Source organism: Rhineura floridana, chromosome 4 (genome assembly GCF_030035675.1).
Source record: "Rhineura floridana isolate rRhiFlo1 chromosome 4, rRhiFlo1.hap2, whole genome shotgun sequence".
Taxonomy (NCBI): domain Eukaryota; kingdom Metazoa; phylum Chordata; class Lepidosauria; order Squamata; family Rhineuridae; genus Rhineura; species Rhineura floridana.
In genome coordinates, this window is record NC_084483.1 from 78221599 (window position 1) to 78238771 (window position 17173).

Sequence of the window (17173 nt, forward strand, 5' to 3'; positions counted from 1 at the left end):
TGGTTGCAGAAGTGAAATCTGTGGAATAAGCTTTCAAATAGGTTCTAAAGCAGCATTCAGTCAGATTACAAATCTTATTTGCTTACACTTAAGCCACTGTTCAGTCTGCTTCATCACCTTTTGTTCCCTAGTACACTATGAAGATGTCTTGGCTCTGTCAGCGAGAATAGGTGCCTAGGAACTATTGAGACTGAAACTTGGTAGGATGGAGACTGTGGGCAAGTGGTTTCCATGTTCAGGAATTGGGGAGTTCTCCAGTTCTGAATGGATTTTCACTCTCTCTGAAGTAATAGGTGCATGCTTTGGGGGTACCCCTAGATCCATCTTTGTCACTGGAGACTCAGGTGACCTCTGTGGTGAGACGCACCTATTATCAGCTTAGGTTGATACACCAACTACACCCCTCCCTGAGTAGGTAGCTTAGCTACTGTGATTAATAACCTCGCAATTAGACTACTGTAATGCACTCTACAAGAGGCTTCCCTTGGGACTGATCTGGAAGCTACAGCTGATGCAGAATGCTTCAGCCAGGCTGCTGAGTGGAGCACCTGGACATTTACATATTACACCGTGCTGAGGAAACTGCACTGGCTGCCAATCAGCTACTGGACCATGTTCAAGGTCTTGTTGTTAACATATAAAGCCCTGAACAACTAGGGACTAGGTTACCCGAAAGATAATCCTGTATAATTCATATAGGGAAATTCTACTCATGACACTGAACCCTAGGGAATATCATAGGCCAATGACCCAAAAACAGGCATTTTCTGCTGTTACCCCTGTACTGTGGAATGCCCTTCCCTCGGCCATATGTGAGGCAGCAACCATCAGTTGCTTCAGAAGTTTTGTCTTCTAACATATATTTGCACTAAATGTCATCATGCTGCAGTTTGCTTGGCCACAGACAGGTGGTGCTGCAAAATACAGCATGATGAGAAGTGGTGGATTGGCGGCCCAGGTAAGTCATAGAAAGAGAGGTAGAACAGGCTGCAGCAGCCCCCTAGCTCCTCTGGCTTCTCTGCTTGCCAGCCTCAGAACCAAGATCCCCAGGCTAGCCAGCACTACTACTGGCCGCCTTCCACCTCCCCAGCCAGCCTGGAGTTCTGCTAGTGGTGGTGATGACACGTAGCATGAAAAGTTGGCCCAGGCAAGGAGAGGAGGAAGACACCCACAAGCAGTAGCCAGCCACCCTGATAATCTGCTGCCAACAATTATGATGAAGAGTCAGCCTAGCAAGAGGAGCAGCAAGGGGAAGAAGAAGGTGCCCAGAAACAGCAGCCAGCCAACTGGCTTATAGTCTTTGTAGTCTTTTTAGCCACACACTCAAAATCTTTTTAACATGGATTACCCATTAACACACTTTAGTTACCTTTTTAACTGTATTTCACTGAAGGCCCTTCCAGGCAGGACATATTTTGTTAAATAAATAATAAAGTTTGTGCACACAAACAGAAAAGCTAAAGTAATAAAAGGCCAGATTTCCCCCTACCTTCAGGGGGCATATTTATATATAGCGCTGTCAATTCTAAGCAGCGCAATATCAAAAGGTAGTTATTCTGAATCATTTAATCTAAAGCAAGAGGACCTTCCGAATATATACCATTAGAATGAAACAATATTGCAAATAAAATCATTGCTAAGAAGTGGAAAGACAAGAGTAATTTATTATATATTATAGGACTGATCCAAATCAGAAAGCTTTTGAAGAGTGGGAGACACAGCAAAGGAAGTAACAGGATGTCAGTTGCGAGACAACTCTCCAGAGTAGGGGTGGAGACGCTGTGACCCTCCAAATACTGTATTACTGGGCTACAATTCCCATTATTTCTAACCATTGGCCATGCTGGATGGGGCTGATGGGACTTAGAACAATATATGGATGGCCACACGTTCTCCAACCTGCTCTAGAGTTCTTATTGTATTTTGCTAAAAATCAGTGTGTTGAATCCAGAGGTGTGCAGACTAGAACTCACTGAACTGGGTGCTCCTGCAGGAGAAAAGGGGTAATCAAAAATTTGTAAAATATTGTTGTGTGCTATTTGCGCTGGCAGTTTCAAGTTTGTTTCTACATGCTTCCTCTCTTAGCATGTTATTAGAGTTCTGTGTAACGTTACAATTTGCATAACTCTGTACCAACAGAAGGCAACCCTAGTAAGCCAGCTCAGCTTACCTATTTTGTTTTTTCTTCTCCTCTGGGACAGATATAGCAACAACGTTCTTGACCACAACTGCCCTTAGCACTGAAGTTACAATTCCCTCCATAGACAAATACAGAACACGTCCCTCCCTCCCTTCCCAACTCTATGCTTTCCATACTTCAGCTGCATGATTCATCCAAACATATTTTCTTGGAAGTAAATACCGAGATGATCAATGAAGCTCACCCATAGAAGTGTGGTCCAAGTGGGCACACTGGTTTGGCCGTAAACATTATGGAGACTTCCATCCATGTACTCAGGCACAGGAATGGGCTTTTAGAAGGGCGAGGAAATGGTAATAGTTCCCAATCCTGGCCCTGCCCTACCAGTTCTGCCAACACCTTGAGGCCAGGATAAAAGCCACGCGGAGGCTCAAGGCGTCACAGATCCTCCCTTTGCTACTGAGCAACTGCCGGCCTAGGCCATAACTTTAAAAAGCCAGGCCAGGGGAGTAACAGTCAGCCTCCAACACTCCTCTAGTGCCCGACCCTTAACAGAAACACTAGGAAGCTATGTTCTCCTGCGGCCAGAAACAGCTGAAGCCGACTAAGAAGGGCCCGCAAGAATACTCCCCTGCCCCCTCACGAGCTGCTGCATCCACAGCTTCAGTTTCCACCGTCCACAGCAAAAAAAGCAGGGTCCCCTCGAGCATCCCTGGTTTGGTTCCCCCTTAGCCCGACCTCCCGCCTTCCCCCGCCTCCCACCCCTTTCGCCTCACTCACCGCGCTGGACGACAACTTCGCCCACAGAGGCAGCCGGCTGGCGCGGCGGCAGAAAAAGGAGGAGGGAAGCAGCGAAAGAAGTGGAGCTTTAGCAAGGGCCGCTTCACTCCTCGTCCTTGGGTCGCGGGAAAAAGAGAGCCACATATATTTGTAAGTCCCTGTTAAACTACCAATGCCCAATTATTTTAGAAGCCTCGCTCACTCCTAGCTCTCTTTAAAACGGGTGCAGAGGTGTAACTGAAGTTGAGATTTGAAACGCAGACTATTGGCCGGAATGTGCACACCATGTTTTATTCCCATGCCTCTGCAAGGGAGATATCATGACGTATTCATTGTGCTATATTTTGAATTTCCCCCGCCCCTGTCGTTTGAAGATAGGTGTGCAGGTCGAAGCGCTTGGTTTTCAAAAGTTGTTTCCTGTGGTGGTCACACACACACACCGACTAACTCTACAGCCGGGACTGGGCTGACTGCCCTATAAGCTAGGTCAGACTTTTTGTCCATCATTCTAACCCAATATTATCTGTTCTGACTAGCAGCAGCTGTCCAGAGTGTCAGACAGAGAGCGGTCTTCCTCATCATCTCCTATCTGACTCTTAACAGGAAACGTCAGGGACTGGACCTGGGGGCTTCAGCGTGCAAAACATGCACTCTACAACTTTCCCAAACAAAGCTGTAGTACTATAGCAGTGTATCCCAAAGGGGTATGCCGAAATTCATTCAACTGCACATTTTCAAACAGAATGCAAAATTGTCCAGATAAACTGTGCTGGTTTTAACCAATAAAGCCCTATACAGCTTGGGGAACCATGCACCTTAAAAGGACTGCCTGTTCTCGTAGGTACCCAGTTACACATCAAAGATGATCCTCTTTTGAAGGTTGATGGTGACCTGAGATTCAGCCTTTTCTGTAGGGCACCCCAACTTCGTAGTATTTCTCCATGACTGCTTGTCTGGTGCCTAGTTCACTTAGCTTTAGAGGCCAGGTTAACACTGTCTTATTTACCCAGGCTTTTAAAGAATGGTGATTCTTCTGTTTTAGTGCTGCAGGCATATTTTCTACTATTTTACTGTTGTTTTATAATAGTTCATTTATCTTGTGTTGACATTTTTTATTATAAGCCACGCTAAATATTTTTAATTGAATAATAACTAAACCAAATCCCTTGCTTTGCGTGGTAAATTAATGGGATTGACTTCTGAATTTAACAGGATTAGGAACAGACCACAAGGTTTAATTTAAACTAGGGGATACTCAGCACTGTTCAGACTTAGAACATGTGTAATAGTAATTGTACTTTTGAGCATATGCAGAGTGCCTTTCCTTGCAAGAATGCAAAACCACAGTCATACATGGGTGGTTGCCAAAAAAGTCTGCATGTTGCACTCTACAGAGGATTCCAGGAAGCGTCCCTAGAATCCACTAAATTCATACGTTGCAATGGCAAAGTCTCTTCTGTGAACTGAAAGTGCAGTTAAAGTACACCCAATGTTTTTAGATAGCTGCACAGGTACAAAGGTATCCATCAAAACCCTAAAGCAGTGGTGCACTTAGGTAAGTTTGGACTCTGGAATTAATGGTCTTATGGGAAGGGAAGATATTTAAATGGTGATGTTGTATTATTTCCCTTACTTATTTCACTTAAGTGGTCTTATGTGTGTGTGTGTGAGGGCTCTTTAGATTATAATATATATCACTTTACTTACTTCAAATGGTGGAAACCCAGCCCTGCTGCATTTGGGGACCCTCCTGTTAATACTGCAGAGTGGGACCCTAGACTTCTGCCCCAAAATCCTGCCATGAGGGCACCACTGTCCTAAAATTCCATCAGAACAGACACCACATCTCTATAATATCTTGTTATTTTTACTTTTTTTCTCTGACACAGTTATGTGCCACTGACTCCGCCTTTCTTTCCTACCATCTTTCTTGGTATGCCTTATGAATAAACAAGTTTACTGAATTACGCAGTTCAGTCAGTGGTTCCCAAACTTTCTTTCCCATGGACCACTTGAAAATTGCTCAGGGGCCTGATGGATCACTTAATTATTTTTCTTCCTGTTGTAGCAATTGTAATTCCATAGAATTCAAATTGTAATACAAGGGCAGAGCAATCCATGTAATCGCAGGCTGGCAGGAACAGAGCTGACAGAAGTGGCCACCACATCCAGCTGCGATTCAGAAGCCGTTGGAAGGGGAACATGCTGGCTACACCAGCAGGGCACAGCAGAAGGAAACAAAATGCATGTTTTCTTCTGCCACCCTTTTTCCCGACACAGCATCTGCCAGGACTTGGGGGCCACAGGATGGAGCCAAACAGGACCTGGATGTAGAGTAGGTCCTCCTCCCCTTGGCCCCTCCCTGGCATGTCCCCAGAATGCCCCTTTTTGGGGCCTTGCACTGGCTTTTGCCAACTTCCCTACACCAGCCTGGGTTTCTCCAGCAGATCCCTGGCTGCGCCACAGCTGCATTGGGAGGGGGAAACTTCTCCCAACATAGCTTGGCTAAGCCGGGAACCAGCCAGCTCAGCCAGGGATCCGCTATATCCAACTCCCCTCAGCCCGGCCTAAATACCAGTTGGACTGCACCCTAAGATACAATATAAGAAATAAAAGAAGCAACAAAAATAAAATTAAAAATCAATACGAATATTCAATGACATGGATGTGCCACCTTACATACCACAGTTTGGGAACCCCTGAGTGAAGTTCATCTTCAGGTATAGGAAAAGTGAACACTGTGGGAGTGAATCAATCACAGTGTTGCGTCTATGGAGTGTATATTGCATCACTAGGTTTTACATCTTAATTATGCTATCATAAAAATACTGTTTTATCCATAGGAAAAAAGGATACTGTATGGATAGGCTGGCAGCCAGCACTAGTGAATCAGTTTATATGCCAGCTTAAATTCATCACATTTTTCCATTTAGAGATATTTTATCTCTCAAAGAGGAAAGCCAGTAATATTTCTTCAAAATGCACCTTTGTGAATGAAAGATATGTTTGATCAAAATTCTTTAAAAGCTGTGTTAAATTATCTTAGAAAGAGGCAGTATTTTTCCAAATCTCAGACTACTGCCTCTGATCCAAAAGCGTAAATGCGTGGAGATGTTCCTCACCATTGTTTCACTTATGCGTGGGACTGCCTTCAAGTTGATCCCGACTTATGGCAACCCTATGAATAGGGATTTCATGGTAAGCGGTTTTCAGAGGGGGTTTACCATTGCCTCCCTATGAGGCTAGTCCTCCCCAGCTGGCTAGGGCCTGCTCAGCTTGCCACAGCTGCACAAGCCCACCCCTTCCTTGTCCGCAACTGCCAGCAGGGGGGCAACTGGGCTCCTTGGGACTATGAAGCTTGCAGGTGGCAGGGCACGTAACCCCTGAGCCACTCACTGTGGGGGTGATCTTTACTGGCCCTTGACACCCAGGAGACACGAGCGGGGACTTGAACTCACAGACTCTGGACTCCCAGCCAGGCTCTCCTCCCCACTGTGCTATACTTATATTAATGGGAAAATCTTGCACACATAGTATCTATATGTGTTTTATGTAAAAGCGTATTATAGCCGGAACGGGTATCGGAACGTGGTATGCGCGGAGGTTTTGTGTCTTATTGCATGCATCCCATGTAGTCATGTTGGACTGGTGAATTTGGTGGGTCTGGCTATTCTGGGCTGTTTTACGTAAAAGCGTATTATAGCCAGGAACGGGTATCGGAATGTGGTTTGCGTGGAGGTTTTGTGTCTTATTGCATGCATCCCATGTAGTCATGTGGGACTGGTGAATTTGGTGGGTCTGGCTCACTGGGAAGTCGCCTTTCCGGGCTGTTTCATTCTGTTCCGGAGGGCATTTTGGTTGTTAAAGGGTTAATAAAAAATCCTATCTGAATGGTTTTTGTTCCTAAATGTTGTTCTCAAGTGTCTCTAACACATCCCAGTGTTTTTGGCATCAATTTCTTTTATAAAGGGCCCGTTCCGTTCCCTTTTTTTAACCTTTTCCAGTTCAATATCCTTTTTGAGGCGAGGATGAGCTTAAGCAAGAAAACGCTAATGGTGCAGAAAGGAAAAAGAGGCACTCTGAAAAGGTGTTAATGGAGCACGAATTGAGAAGAAAATAGGATTACTACCTGATTACTTGGCTTCCAATTCTAGACGCACATAGTAAGGAGTAAACCCTGCTAAATATCGCAAGACTTTGATGCATAGCACTAGGCAGCTGAATGACTTTTGTTTAATCTGGCACTGATACTTAGCACAGTATTGGTACTTAGAAAGCACAGGCGAAGACAGGCAAATAACGCGGCCTACTATAGCTTGGGAAGCCCAGCAAGAATGGGAGGAGATCTGATAAAACCGTCAGATACCTGCGCTGCGGTGGGAAACATGTGGGGTTGGGGTTGCCGGCTGGGTAGGGCAGCCTTTGTTTTAATTACACAGCGGACAGCGGTAACTGCAAGCGGCGGGCGAAGAGGGAGCCAGCTAGCACAGAGCCACCATGGGGGCTTCCTACTGCGGTTGGAATCGGCAGCAGGCAATTGTCCTTTCCGCAACTCGAACTGTAAGCGCCCTGGAGTGGATGGGGGAATTCATTGCGCGTGTTTGGGGGGTTTCCTCCCCGTCACTATACCGAATCTGCAGTATCGTTTGAAATCGTAGGAAATGGATTTGCTTCGTTACCATCTGATGCTGAGACCATTATTTTTTTTTAAAAAATGTTTTATTTATATCCTGAGCTTAGCTCGTATCCACACTTGCTTGACTCAGAAGTTTTGTATCATCAGGTGCCCCTTGACCATAAGGTCCCCCCTTCCCCCCGTTACTTTCCATTAGTTTAAGTGGGACTTTTCTTAGTCATGTTAGGCTGTGCATGAAAAAGAGAGATCCAGTATAGACTGCAGAGGCCAGCGTAAGAACTAGCTTCAAATCCCAAAAGGGGAGAGGGAGTTGGGCAATGTCGCTATGCTATCTTTCAGCCTCAATTCTTCATTTATAAAAGAGGAATGATCTACCCCGTACCTCCATGAAGACGCTGGATCAAAGGTGTAAAGAATTTTGCATGTATAAACGATTAAAGAGGAAGTGACATCTCAGTATCAGACCAGCTATTATATATTTCACTTCTTCCCAGATTAGGAGTGAACGGTAAGAACTCACCCATGTGTCACAAGAACATTAACACTACAGACCTGGTGATGAGACTAGTGTGGCTAGTATCCCAGAGTTCAATAACAACTATTTCACACTCAATAAGAACATTTTTTTTTTCAATAATTTTTATTCAGATTTTCATAAAACATACAAGACGAAATCATAAAACATTCAAAGACAAAAAACAAAATCAAAAATAGTTAACAAAAAAAAAAGAAAAAGAAAAAAAGAAACAAAAATAAAAAATAAAGAGTAAAATATTGACTTCCCATTTGTCAAAGATCAAATCAGTTATAAGTCTATAATATATAACAATCCTGTCTCTTAAGTCATATTATAAAATCACTTTCCTCCAGTAGTTATCTTACTTAATCATCAAATCTCATAAACATTACTTTATTCTTTCCACAAAAAGTCAAAGAGAGGTTTCAATTCTTTAAGAAATATATCTATCAATTTTTTTTTCCAGATAAGCATATCGATTAATCCATCTCATTACTAATTATGATAATCTTATTGTCATAACCATAGTCAAAATAAACATTTCAATTAATCCATCACATCAGAATCTGTTAGGTTCAGTAATTTCAGTAGCCATTGTTCTATTATCCCTATTAGTTCCATTTTCCATCTTCCAACTTCAGTAGTCTTGTTAAGTCCAGTAATTTCAGTATCCAATCTTCCATTATCAGTATTCCATAATAATCTTGCTGTCAAAGCCATAGTCATATAGTAAGAGTCTGATGGGAATTACCTCTATCCCAAATATTTTCTTGCCATCCATTCTGAATAGGTTGCTGAAATACTGCTGTAAAATCATATCTCTGTTCTTTTTTTCAAAATACACTGGGTCATCTCTTGAAAGTTTTTCCATTGTCACATGGCTGCAGTTAATTCCATAGATTTTCTCTATATTGGGCTCCATCACATCATTCCAGTCCAGAAGATTATCCATGCCATTGATAACTTTATCTCTAGAATCTTCATTAATTTCTTCAGAGATAACATTGAGTTCCAAACAATAGATTTTATTTCTAAAGTCCATAGACTCCAAATCTTGTTCCTGTTCCACGTTTGTTCCAATCTCCGGGATCTCCTCTCTCACAGGGACCCCTGTTCCAGTCTCCAGGGTCTCCTCTCTCACAGGGACCCCTGTTCCAGTCTCCAGGGTCTCCTCTCTCACAAGGACCCCTATGTCTTTAATCTCCTGTGTCTCCAAACAATAGATTTTGTTTCTAAAGTCCATAGACTCCAAATCTTTTTCCTGTTCCACGTTTGTTCCAATCTCCGGGGTCTCCTCTCTCACAGGGACCCCTTCCAGGGTCACCTCTCTCACAGGGACCCCTATATCTTTAATCTCCTGCTTCATTTTACTCAATTCAATTTTCAGCTCCTTACAACCCTGTCGCAGGTTTTGTTTCGTTATCTCAATCTCATCCATTATTTTCTGAAACATAGTTATTTCCAGATTCTCAGCCACTTTCTTAATTGCCATTTTAAAAGAAAAATATAGGAAAACCACTTCTTATTTCAGCAACAATTGGGTTAATACTCCAAACTTGGTGACATCACAGTATAAACAGAGCAGACAGCCTTATCTCTCCATGCTTAAGTAAACAAAATGCAGTTCCCAGGATCGAAACAATTAATGGCGGTCGTCAGGAAACAGATTCGTCAAAATAAAATAGACCAAAAAGAGAGTAGTCTCAGACAATATAATATTCTTCAAAATAAAAATCTGGAATAGAAATCCCTCTTCTGTGTATATCTTTAGAATGCAAATCCAGGACAGCTTTTTGCAACAAAAACAGAGATAAGCTATTAATTAGTGAGTAGCAGAGAGAAGTTATGGCTCCCCAGTGAGATGTCAAAAACCGATCAATCTGGCAAATCTCTTTTAAACAGCAACAATTTAAGTCAAGTAAAAGAAAAATATAGAAAGAAGGGTGCTTGCCTGTTAGTGCGTTCTCTCTTAGAAGATAAGATGAACGTTCGCTTTATCAGATAGAGCTTGTTGTTGAAAATCCGTCCCACCTTCGTCGGCTGGACCTCGTCCCATAAATTAATGAGATCTGGTCGTCCCAACAAAAATAGGCTTTGAGGTTAATCTCTTCGTTTCTCCCTACCCGGGAGAAGTTTAATCAGTCAAAAAAAAAAAAAAATCTGACTGATATATCTGAATAAGCTTCTTTTGAGGCAGGAGCCCGTCTCAAAAGCAAGCACAGGCTAAGTCACCCTTCCCGGAAGTCCACTCAATAAGAACATTTTAAGCTGTTTTTAATTTTTTTATCATATTAGCTGTTTTTCCTTAAGTGATGGCAATTCCTCCTCTGACATGGGAGAGAGGTTTTAGTCGGTAATCCAAACGCCCATTGCACCAGGCTGGGGAAGGTTGGATTGGGCAGAGGTGTCCTTCCACTCGCAGAGTGACACCAGCATTGTAGCTCTGTGAGAGGTAAACTACATTTCCCAGGATACTCTGGGGAAGCCATGTGTTTTAAATGCACAGTGTGTACACAGGCCACTTGCCAAACATGCAAGTGGAAATACACCACAGAAAGCCCCCAAACAAGGTGTTCTGGGGTGGGGAGGAGGGAGGAACTGAGCCAGACCAGGACCACTGGCCTGATTGCTGTGCTAATTTCAAGCTGGTACAACTATTTTCCCGTCTCCACCACCATTCCTCCTTCCCCTTTGGCAACAGAACTGCAGATATATTGATGGCTCCATCATTCTGTCACACCCCGCCATTGCCCAGCTAGGGTTTAGATTGTCCTGTAGCTGCTTCAATTGCTGTATCTGTTTAATAGCTGTATTATGGTGGATTGCTTTTAACGTTTTATTGTATGTGGCCTAGAAGATTCAGCATTAGGCAACTAACAAATGTAAACGATAATAATAGCACCAGGTGCCAAGAAAGATGAGGCTCCCATGTATGTTACAAATTTCAACAGGCATAGCTTGTTTGGAGAAACAACCTTTGTTAAATACCACAGATGAGAGCAACTGGTCCTCTCATCTGGTGGTCCTAAAAATTGGATACATTAGGTCCAATAACTTTTTTTTTGCAGGGGGTAACCTGAGTGGCCTTGCTACAGTAACAGTGATTAGGAAAAGGAATCTTCCTAGTCCCTTGCCCTTCCTAGTTTCCTTGCCCCTTCTGTGCTGAGGTCTCCCTGCTTGCTAGCCAAGTAAGAGGACTGAGGAAGCAGCAGCAAGGATTAGTCATGTGACAGTAGACACTTAAAAGTGTATTGCCACTTGATCATAGGTCCAGTGGGTAAACCCCCAGAAACCTGTGTCTATCCCCATTTTAAAATATTTGAGATTGCTACTCACCCACAGTGAAATTCTATGCATGGCTAATCTGAAGAAAGTCCTACTGAGTTCAGTGACTCCCAGGCAAGTGTATATAGCCACCATTTTGAATTTTGAGAGTGCTGAGAGCCAGTGTGGTGTAGTGGTTAAGGTGTTGGACTACGACCTGGGAGATTAGGGTTTGAATCCCCACACAGCCATGAAGCTCATTGGGTGACTTTGGGCCAGTCACTCCCTCTCAGCCTCTGAATACCACTTACCATGAAAACCCTATTCATAGGGTCGCCATAAATCAGAATCAATTGGAAGTCAGTCCATTTCCATTTTTCCATGGGCATCAGTTACAAATTGGCTATCATGGGGGGGGATGGCCCAACAAAAAGTTAGAGAGTGTTGTTGCTTCTTTTTCTCTCTCTCTCTCTCCCCCCCCCATCAGCTATCTCTTGCTGGTCCTAATTGTGGAGATACAGCTCTTAAAGGCACAAGAACCCCATTTCCCCTAATGTCAACTCTAAACCAAAGGTTAGGCTGCCACCCTGTATCTACTTACCTGGGAGAAAGCCTAATTAAACAAAAACAGACTTACTTCTGAGGAGACATGTATACCATTTAGGGTTGCCAGGTTCAATCCCTGAGACTGATCCTGTATCTTTAGAAGAGAAAGTCAGCCAAGTGCAGGTGTTCCTGCAACCCTGTAATGGGAAAAACCACAAGGTGGAATTCTCCCTCCCCCCTGCACAACTTTTAAAGATACAGAAGACCTCTTGGAGGCCGGGCCTGGCAACCATCCTCGGAAGCAGGGGGCAGGAGAGGGCATTATTTGTGGCAGCCCCTAAGTTGTGGAGCTCCCTCCCTACAGAGGTGCATCTTGCAACTTCGTTGTACAACTTTTGGCAAATGCTGAAAACACACCTCTTTCCCTGGCCTTCAACACCTCAGATGTATATTTTTAGGACCCACCCTATTTTCTGTGATGCTGCTTAGGTTGTTTTTAACTGTTCCAGTTATGCATTTTAAAATTGTTGTAACCTGCCCTAGGACCTCTGGGTGAAGGGCGGGTAAATAATAATAATAATAATGGCTTTCATGGTGCCTGCAGATGCCAGGTTGGTGACCCCTGATAGAAATGCAATCTTATGCTATCTTGCCTTTCTGCTATAATGCCCCCTCAAAAATCCACTGGGTAGTGCCTAAAATGGGAGGCAAAATAGGACGGTTTTGAAGGAAGTAAAATGGTTTCAGTGTGAGAGAAAAATGGAAGTGGGGTGGTTAGGCCAGATTCAGTTATATCTGCCATACAAGAAATAGAATGGCATTCCAACCCACTGACTGAATGAATTCATACAACTGCTGCCCGCTACTGCACATTACTATGGACATTTCTATATGGCAAAGTCGATATGTAACATCCACCTGAAAGGATTACCAACACACTCAGTTTCCTGAACAATACAAAAAAGCACATTCTTGGACAATAAAAAAACCAACATGCTCTTTTGTAAAAAGGGCTGAGAACTAAATGAGAGTAGGACTCCAAAAAACACCAGGATGATTTCATCTGCCACTTGATAACTTCTATAAAGGGGTCATATGAATCCACTCCCATACCATATTCCTTCTATTAAGGAATAAAGATCACATGATTTGGAGAACTGTTATCAGTTTATAGTAGAAAAAGGAAGTAACTCAGTTTATAGCATTAGGGATGTAAGTCTGGATTTGAGCATTGATTCCTAAACTGGCTTTTAATTATGGCACACAGCAGCACTATGTCCTATACAAGTTACTAACACAAATTGTGTCTCAGTGGCCACATTAGAGGTTGCTAGTGGCTTTGAGAAGTCCTGGTCCAGAGATAATATTGCTTGCTGTGGGATAACTTTTTTTATTTACAGGTCTAAAACCTGAAAGACCCAAAGTGATTGTTTGCCACTTTTGCACTGCTAAGGATCAAGTCTCTTTCAAAGAACTCAAGGAGATGCTAGAATCCAATGCCATTTTACTTATTGATGTTAGAGAGAAATGGGAAACTGAGCAGTATGGAAAAATCCGTGGATCCATCAACATTCCATGTAAGTTGCAACACTTGCTGGTCCTGAGCACAGGGAAGAGGGAACAAACACAAGGCTAGCTAATTCAAGGCTTTTTTACCATGGCAAAGTCCTATGTAACGGGAGACATGTAGGATTCATCCACATAATATTGATTTTATTTCCTGTTGTAATTTTTTTCTTTATAATAATTCATCAGAGTAAATTGCTTAATTCAACAGTCAGTCTTTATTTTTGTAGTGGGCGAGGTTGTGGAAGCTTTACAGATGGATCCAGTTCATTTTAAGGAGATATACAATCAAGATATGCCTTCTAAATCAGACAATTTAGTCTTTTCATGTATGGCAGGAGTGAGAAGCATCCAAGCTCTAGCTGCTGCAAAATCTCTGGGTTTCAGCAGGTGAGTATATGTACCAGGGAAACACTGTATTGAATAATGTAATGCATTTTAGCACCATAGAAATCTTATTTTAGGATAGACTTAAATATTTATCATAGCCATTGGCTTCCACCTCTGCTTTAATGCTTGCATTGATGTTCTACTCTGAAGTATGGTGAATCAATAGCTTTTCATTCCATAGGCCTATTTCTAAATAATGTATTGCTCATTGAAGATCTAGGTCTGCCACAAAGGAAGCAAGTTAGAACTTTTGTGTCATCCACCATCCAAACTTTATCACCACCCCATGAAACTTTAATAATTACAGTGGAAGCAGCTGAACTAGTTATGCAATTCAGAGTAGTTGAAGTAGGACTGGTCATACAAGTACAAATTCTTTTTTCTTTTCTACTAGTTCAGCATGTTTTAACTTATTTGGTGTTTTGTTTAGTAGAAGCAATCAGAGCAAGAAGTCATATTCTTGTGCATGTAGACTGACAGCAAAGGGTAGGCAGAAGGTAGATCGGGATCTGCTAATAGTACTTTGGGTGACCTGCAGTAGATTGTCAAGGATTTCTGACCTCCAGTTGTTCAACAATAGCAATAATAAAATGGCAGATACACCTGAATTAGACTGCTAAAATTAAGAAAGATTGGGGTATCTAGGACTAGATTATTATCATTGTTATTGCTGTTATTGTTTATCTCTACCCCGCCTTTTGGCCAAAAGGCCTTCCAGGTGGCTTACAAAAAACACAAACATAAAAATACATCAATAAAAGCAATACAATTTACAAAAAAATTATGTGGAAAGACTGAGAGCTCTGCTGATTGCTGATATGCAAATCTCTGTGCTTAGCAGTCGCTCAGAGGCATTCTGTTCTTTAATACTAAATGAATATCTTTGCACAGGGCTTCATTTGGTTGACAGCAGTAAATACAGTAATAGATCTTCCATGAGGAGAGCCCATGGAAGTAATAAAAAATTGCCCCGACATTTTCTTTTTGAAGCGAACTCAGTTGTGACCCAAGAAACTTAAGGCGATACCGTATTTTTACTTTGTCACATTGAAAGTTCTGGACAATCTTAATACCTTTAGCTGCTATGAATGTTTATATGACAAAACCCAAAATTTAAAAAACTTCTTGTCTGGGCTGTAGCCAAAGGGAGTAATGTGATTTCATCTATTTATTCTTTTAATCAACAACATCTGCTTTGAAAAATGAACTGTTCATTTAAGAGACTGTTATGAGTTTACGCTATTCAAGGAGGGCATCATGCATGTTCTTTTATTTCCTCATCTTATTAAAAATAGCTATGACAGTGTAGTACAGCAAACAGTGTTTTGAAGTTGGATACAGAAGGTTAACATTCCTGCACAATTATAAGCCCCCCAAGTGTTTCTGAGCAAATCAGGGAATCTGTCTTAGATCTGACCAGTGTGTTTTAGAGAAGGGTAAGTAATTAAAGTACTTTGTACAATGTGAAATGTTGTGGTACCTGATTTATGTGCTTTCAGAGCTCAGCACTTTGCTGGTGGCTTCAAAGAATGGACAGAGTATGAATCATCAAGGAAAAAATGACTTCTGGCTTAATGACCTATTCAGTATCTGAAATTGCCCAGGGCTAAGGCTAATATCAGCTAACTTTTCTTAACGATCTACATACTGTACATTTAGGAACTGTTTATGTAGTAAGATATTGGTTGTGTTAGACAGCAGGAAAGAAATGAAACCTGTTTTTGAATATTCAGTCTGGCTTTTCACTATTATGGAAGTCTCTTCTCCAAAGGCTGTCAGATCATCTCCAAAGTCTGTCAGATCAACCCCAAAGTCTGACCATTTCCTCTTAAATAGTTTTGCTTTAATGTAAGAAATTTGCAATAGATCCTTATTGTAGGCTAAATCATTATTTGCTTTTCCCCATAACTGTATAATTTTGACTCTGAATACACTAATTGAATTGTATTTAATCACAATTTAAAAATTCAAGTTGGGCATTATAAAATAAGTAATTAGACCCAGAAAATGTATTGCCTCGAACAACTTCAGCTAAATTTCCCAGTAATTTTTGCTGTACATAGAGCTCAAATGTTTATCCAGCGTATAAGAAGTAACCTGTGCTTCCTTTCCTTACTTTTAAGTTTTGGACTTTTTATAGAGTCCTGCTTGTTGTCATTGATATTCAGTTTTTCTAGTCTAATACTACATGTTTGTGGAAATAATTGTATGGGGAAACATGCTTTTATCCAAATAGGGAGAAGCATTCATAGTATGAACACAACATACTACATCTACATAACCAATTACTATTCCATATAAACCAGTTAAATCAAAGACGCAATCTGTTTCCAACTGGACAGCTTCCATTGATTTTAGTGGATTGGGGTTCCTTTATGTATCTGTAATACCATCTTGATTTGTTTGGTTGGTTTACTTGTATTTCTGGAAAAAAAACTAGTCAAAATTGTCCGTTTGCATTTGTTTTTATTCCTACCCAGCTAGTTCATATTACAAATAAAGTTTAAACCCTCAAGGGAACAAAATTAATTTCCAAAAGGCTAAAGGACAAGGTGTCTTCAAACAATCATGTTAGCAAGGGTGTGGAACAAGACAACAAAATAAGCAGAACAAATAAGGAGAATATGAAAAGGCCAGAAACACATCACTTCTCACAGAAGTGTTTTTGTAAGTCAGTATCCAAACACACTTTATAAAAATAACTTACAGTTAAGTGCAAAGAGCCCAGTCATTTGCATACAAAAACACTTTGGTTACACTTAATTGAATGACAGAGCAAGTAGAGGCAGGCACTGCTGCTTTTTAAAAATCAAGTTTTAGAACAAGCACCAAGTGACAAAATTCTTCAAACCAACATTCCTTTGTTTTTGTACCAGTATAATGTTGTTCTCTGAGACGAAAAAAGACCTAAGACTGAAATCCAGTAGTTATTTTTATTCAACTTTGTTTTAGGATAACACACATTAATTTCATTACGAAATGTGCACACTGTTCATTAAAATCTAAGGGTTAGGGTGTCCCTCATAAGTCTCCCGAATCCATGATAATTTATCTTTTATCTGGCTCAAATAAAGAGATTACCACCCAAGTTGCAAAGTTTTTATATGTGGTCCAACAGAAACGCAGAGCTATTACTACTAGTTAGTAAGATATTGGGTATTACTCAATTTGCCATTATTTTTATTTCTGCTCTATTTGATTATATTGTGTTTTGTATTGCATTTTAGTTTAATTTTGTTTTTATTCTGTATATACTATGGGTCTGTGACCGCAATAAATTATTGATGATGGACAAGATTCTTCAAACCAACATTCCTTTGTTTTTGTACCAGTA

The 17173-nt window shown here is 41.4% G+C and overlaps 2 protein-coding genes across 2 annotated transcripts in view; one reads left to right on the plus strand and one right to left on the minus strand.

The window, feature by feature from the left end:
- USP45 (ubiquitin specific peptidase 45) overlaps positions 1-2251 on the minus strand; it is a 76698-nt gene extending 74447 nt beyond the window's left edge. The window contains 1 exon segment of the mRNA XM_061623420.1: positions 2171-2251. The gene's annotated coding sequence lies outside the window, so the exon portion shown is untranslated.
- A 5022-nt stretch (positions 2252-7273) lies between these two features.
- Positions 7274-17140, plus strand: TSTD3 (thiosulfate sulfurtransferase like domain containing 3). The gene is made up of 4 exons (XM_061623427.1): positions 7274-7480; positions 13284-13460; positions 13680-13839; positions 15339-17140. Exons 1-4 carry the CDS (start codon positions 7306-7308, stop codon positions 15400-15402), a joined length of 576 nt encoding a protein of 191 aa, XP_061479411.1. The 5' UTR covers positions 7274-7305; the 3' UTR covers positions 15403-17140.
- The last annotated feature ends 33 nt before the right edge of the window (positions 17141-17173 follow it).

Excerpts from the sequence above, each read along its gene's own strand:
- TSTD3 (XM_061623427.1), top strand. The coding sequence starts at position 7,306 with ATGTGGGGTTGGGGTTGCCGGCTGGGTAGGGCAGCCTTTGTTTTAATT. Across the intron at positions 7,481-13,283 it reads TCCTTTCCGCAACTCGAACT|GTCTAAAACCTGAAAGACCC; the intron begins GTAAGCGCCCTG and ends TTTTATTTACAG. Across the intron at positions 13,840-15,338 it reads AAATCTCTGGGTTTCAGCAG|AGCTCAGCACTTTGCTGGTG; the intron begins GTGAGTATATGT and ends ATGTGCTTTCAG.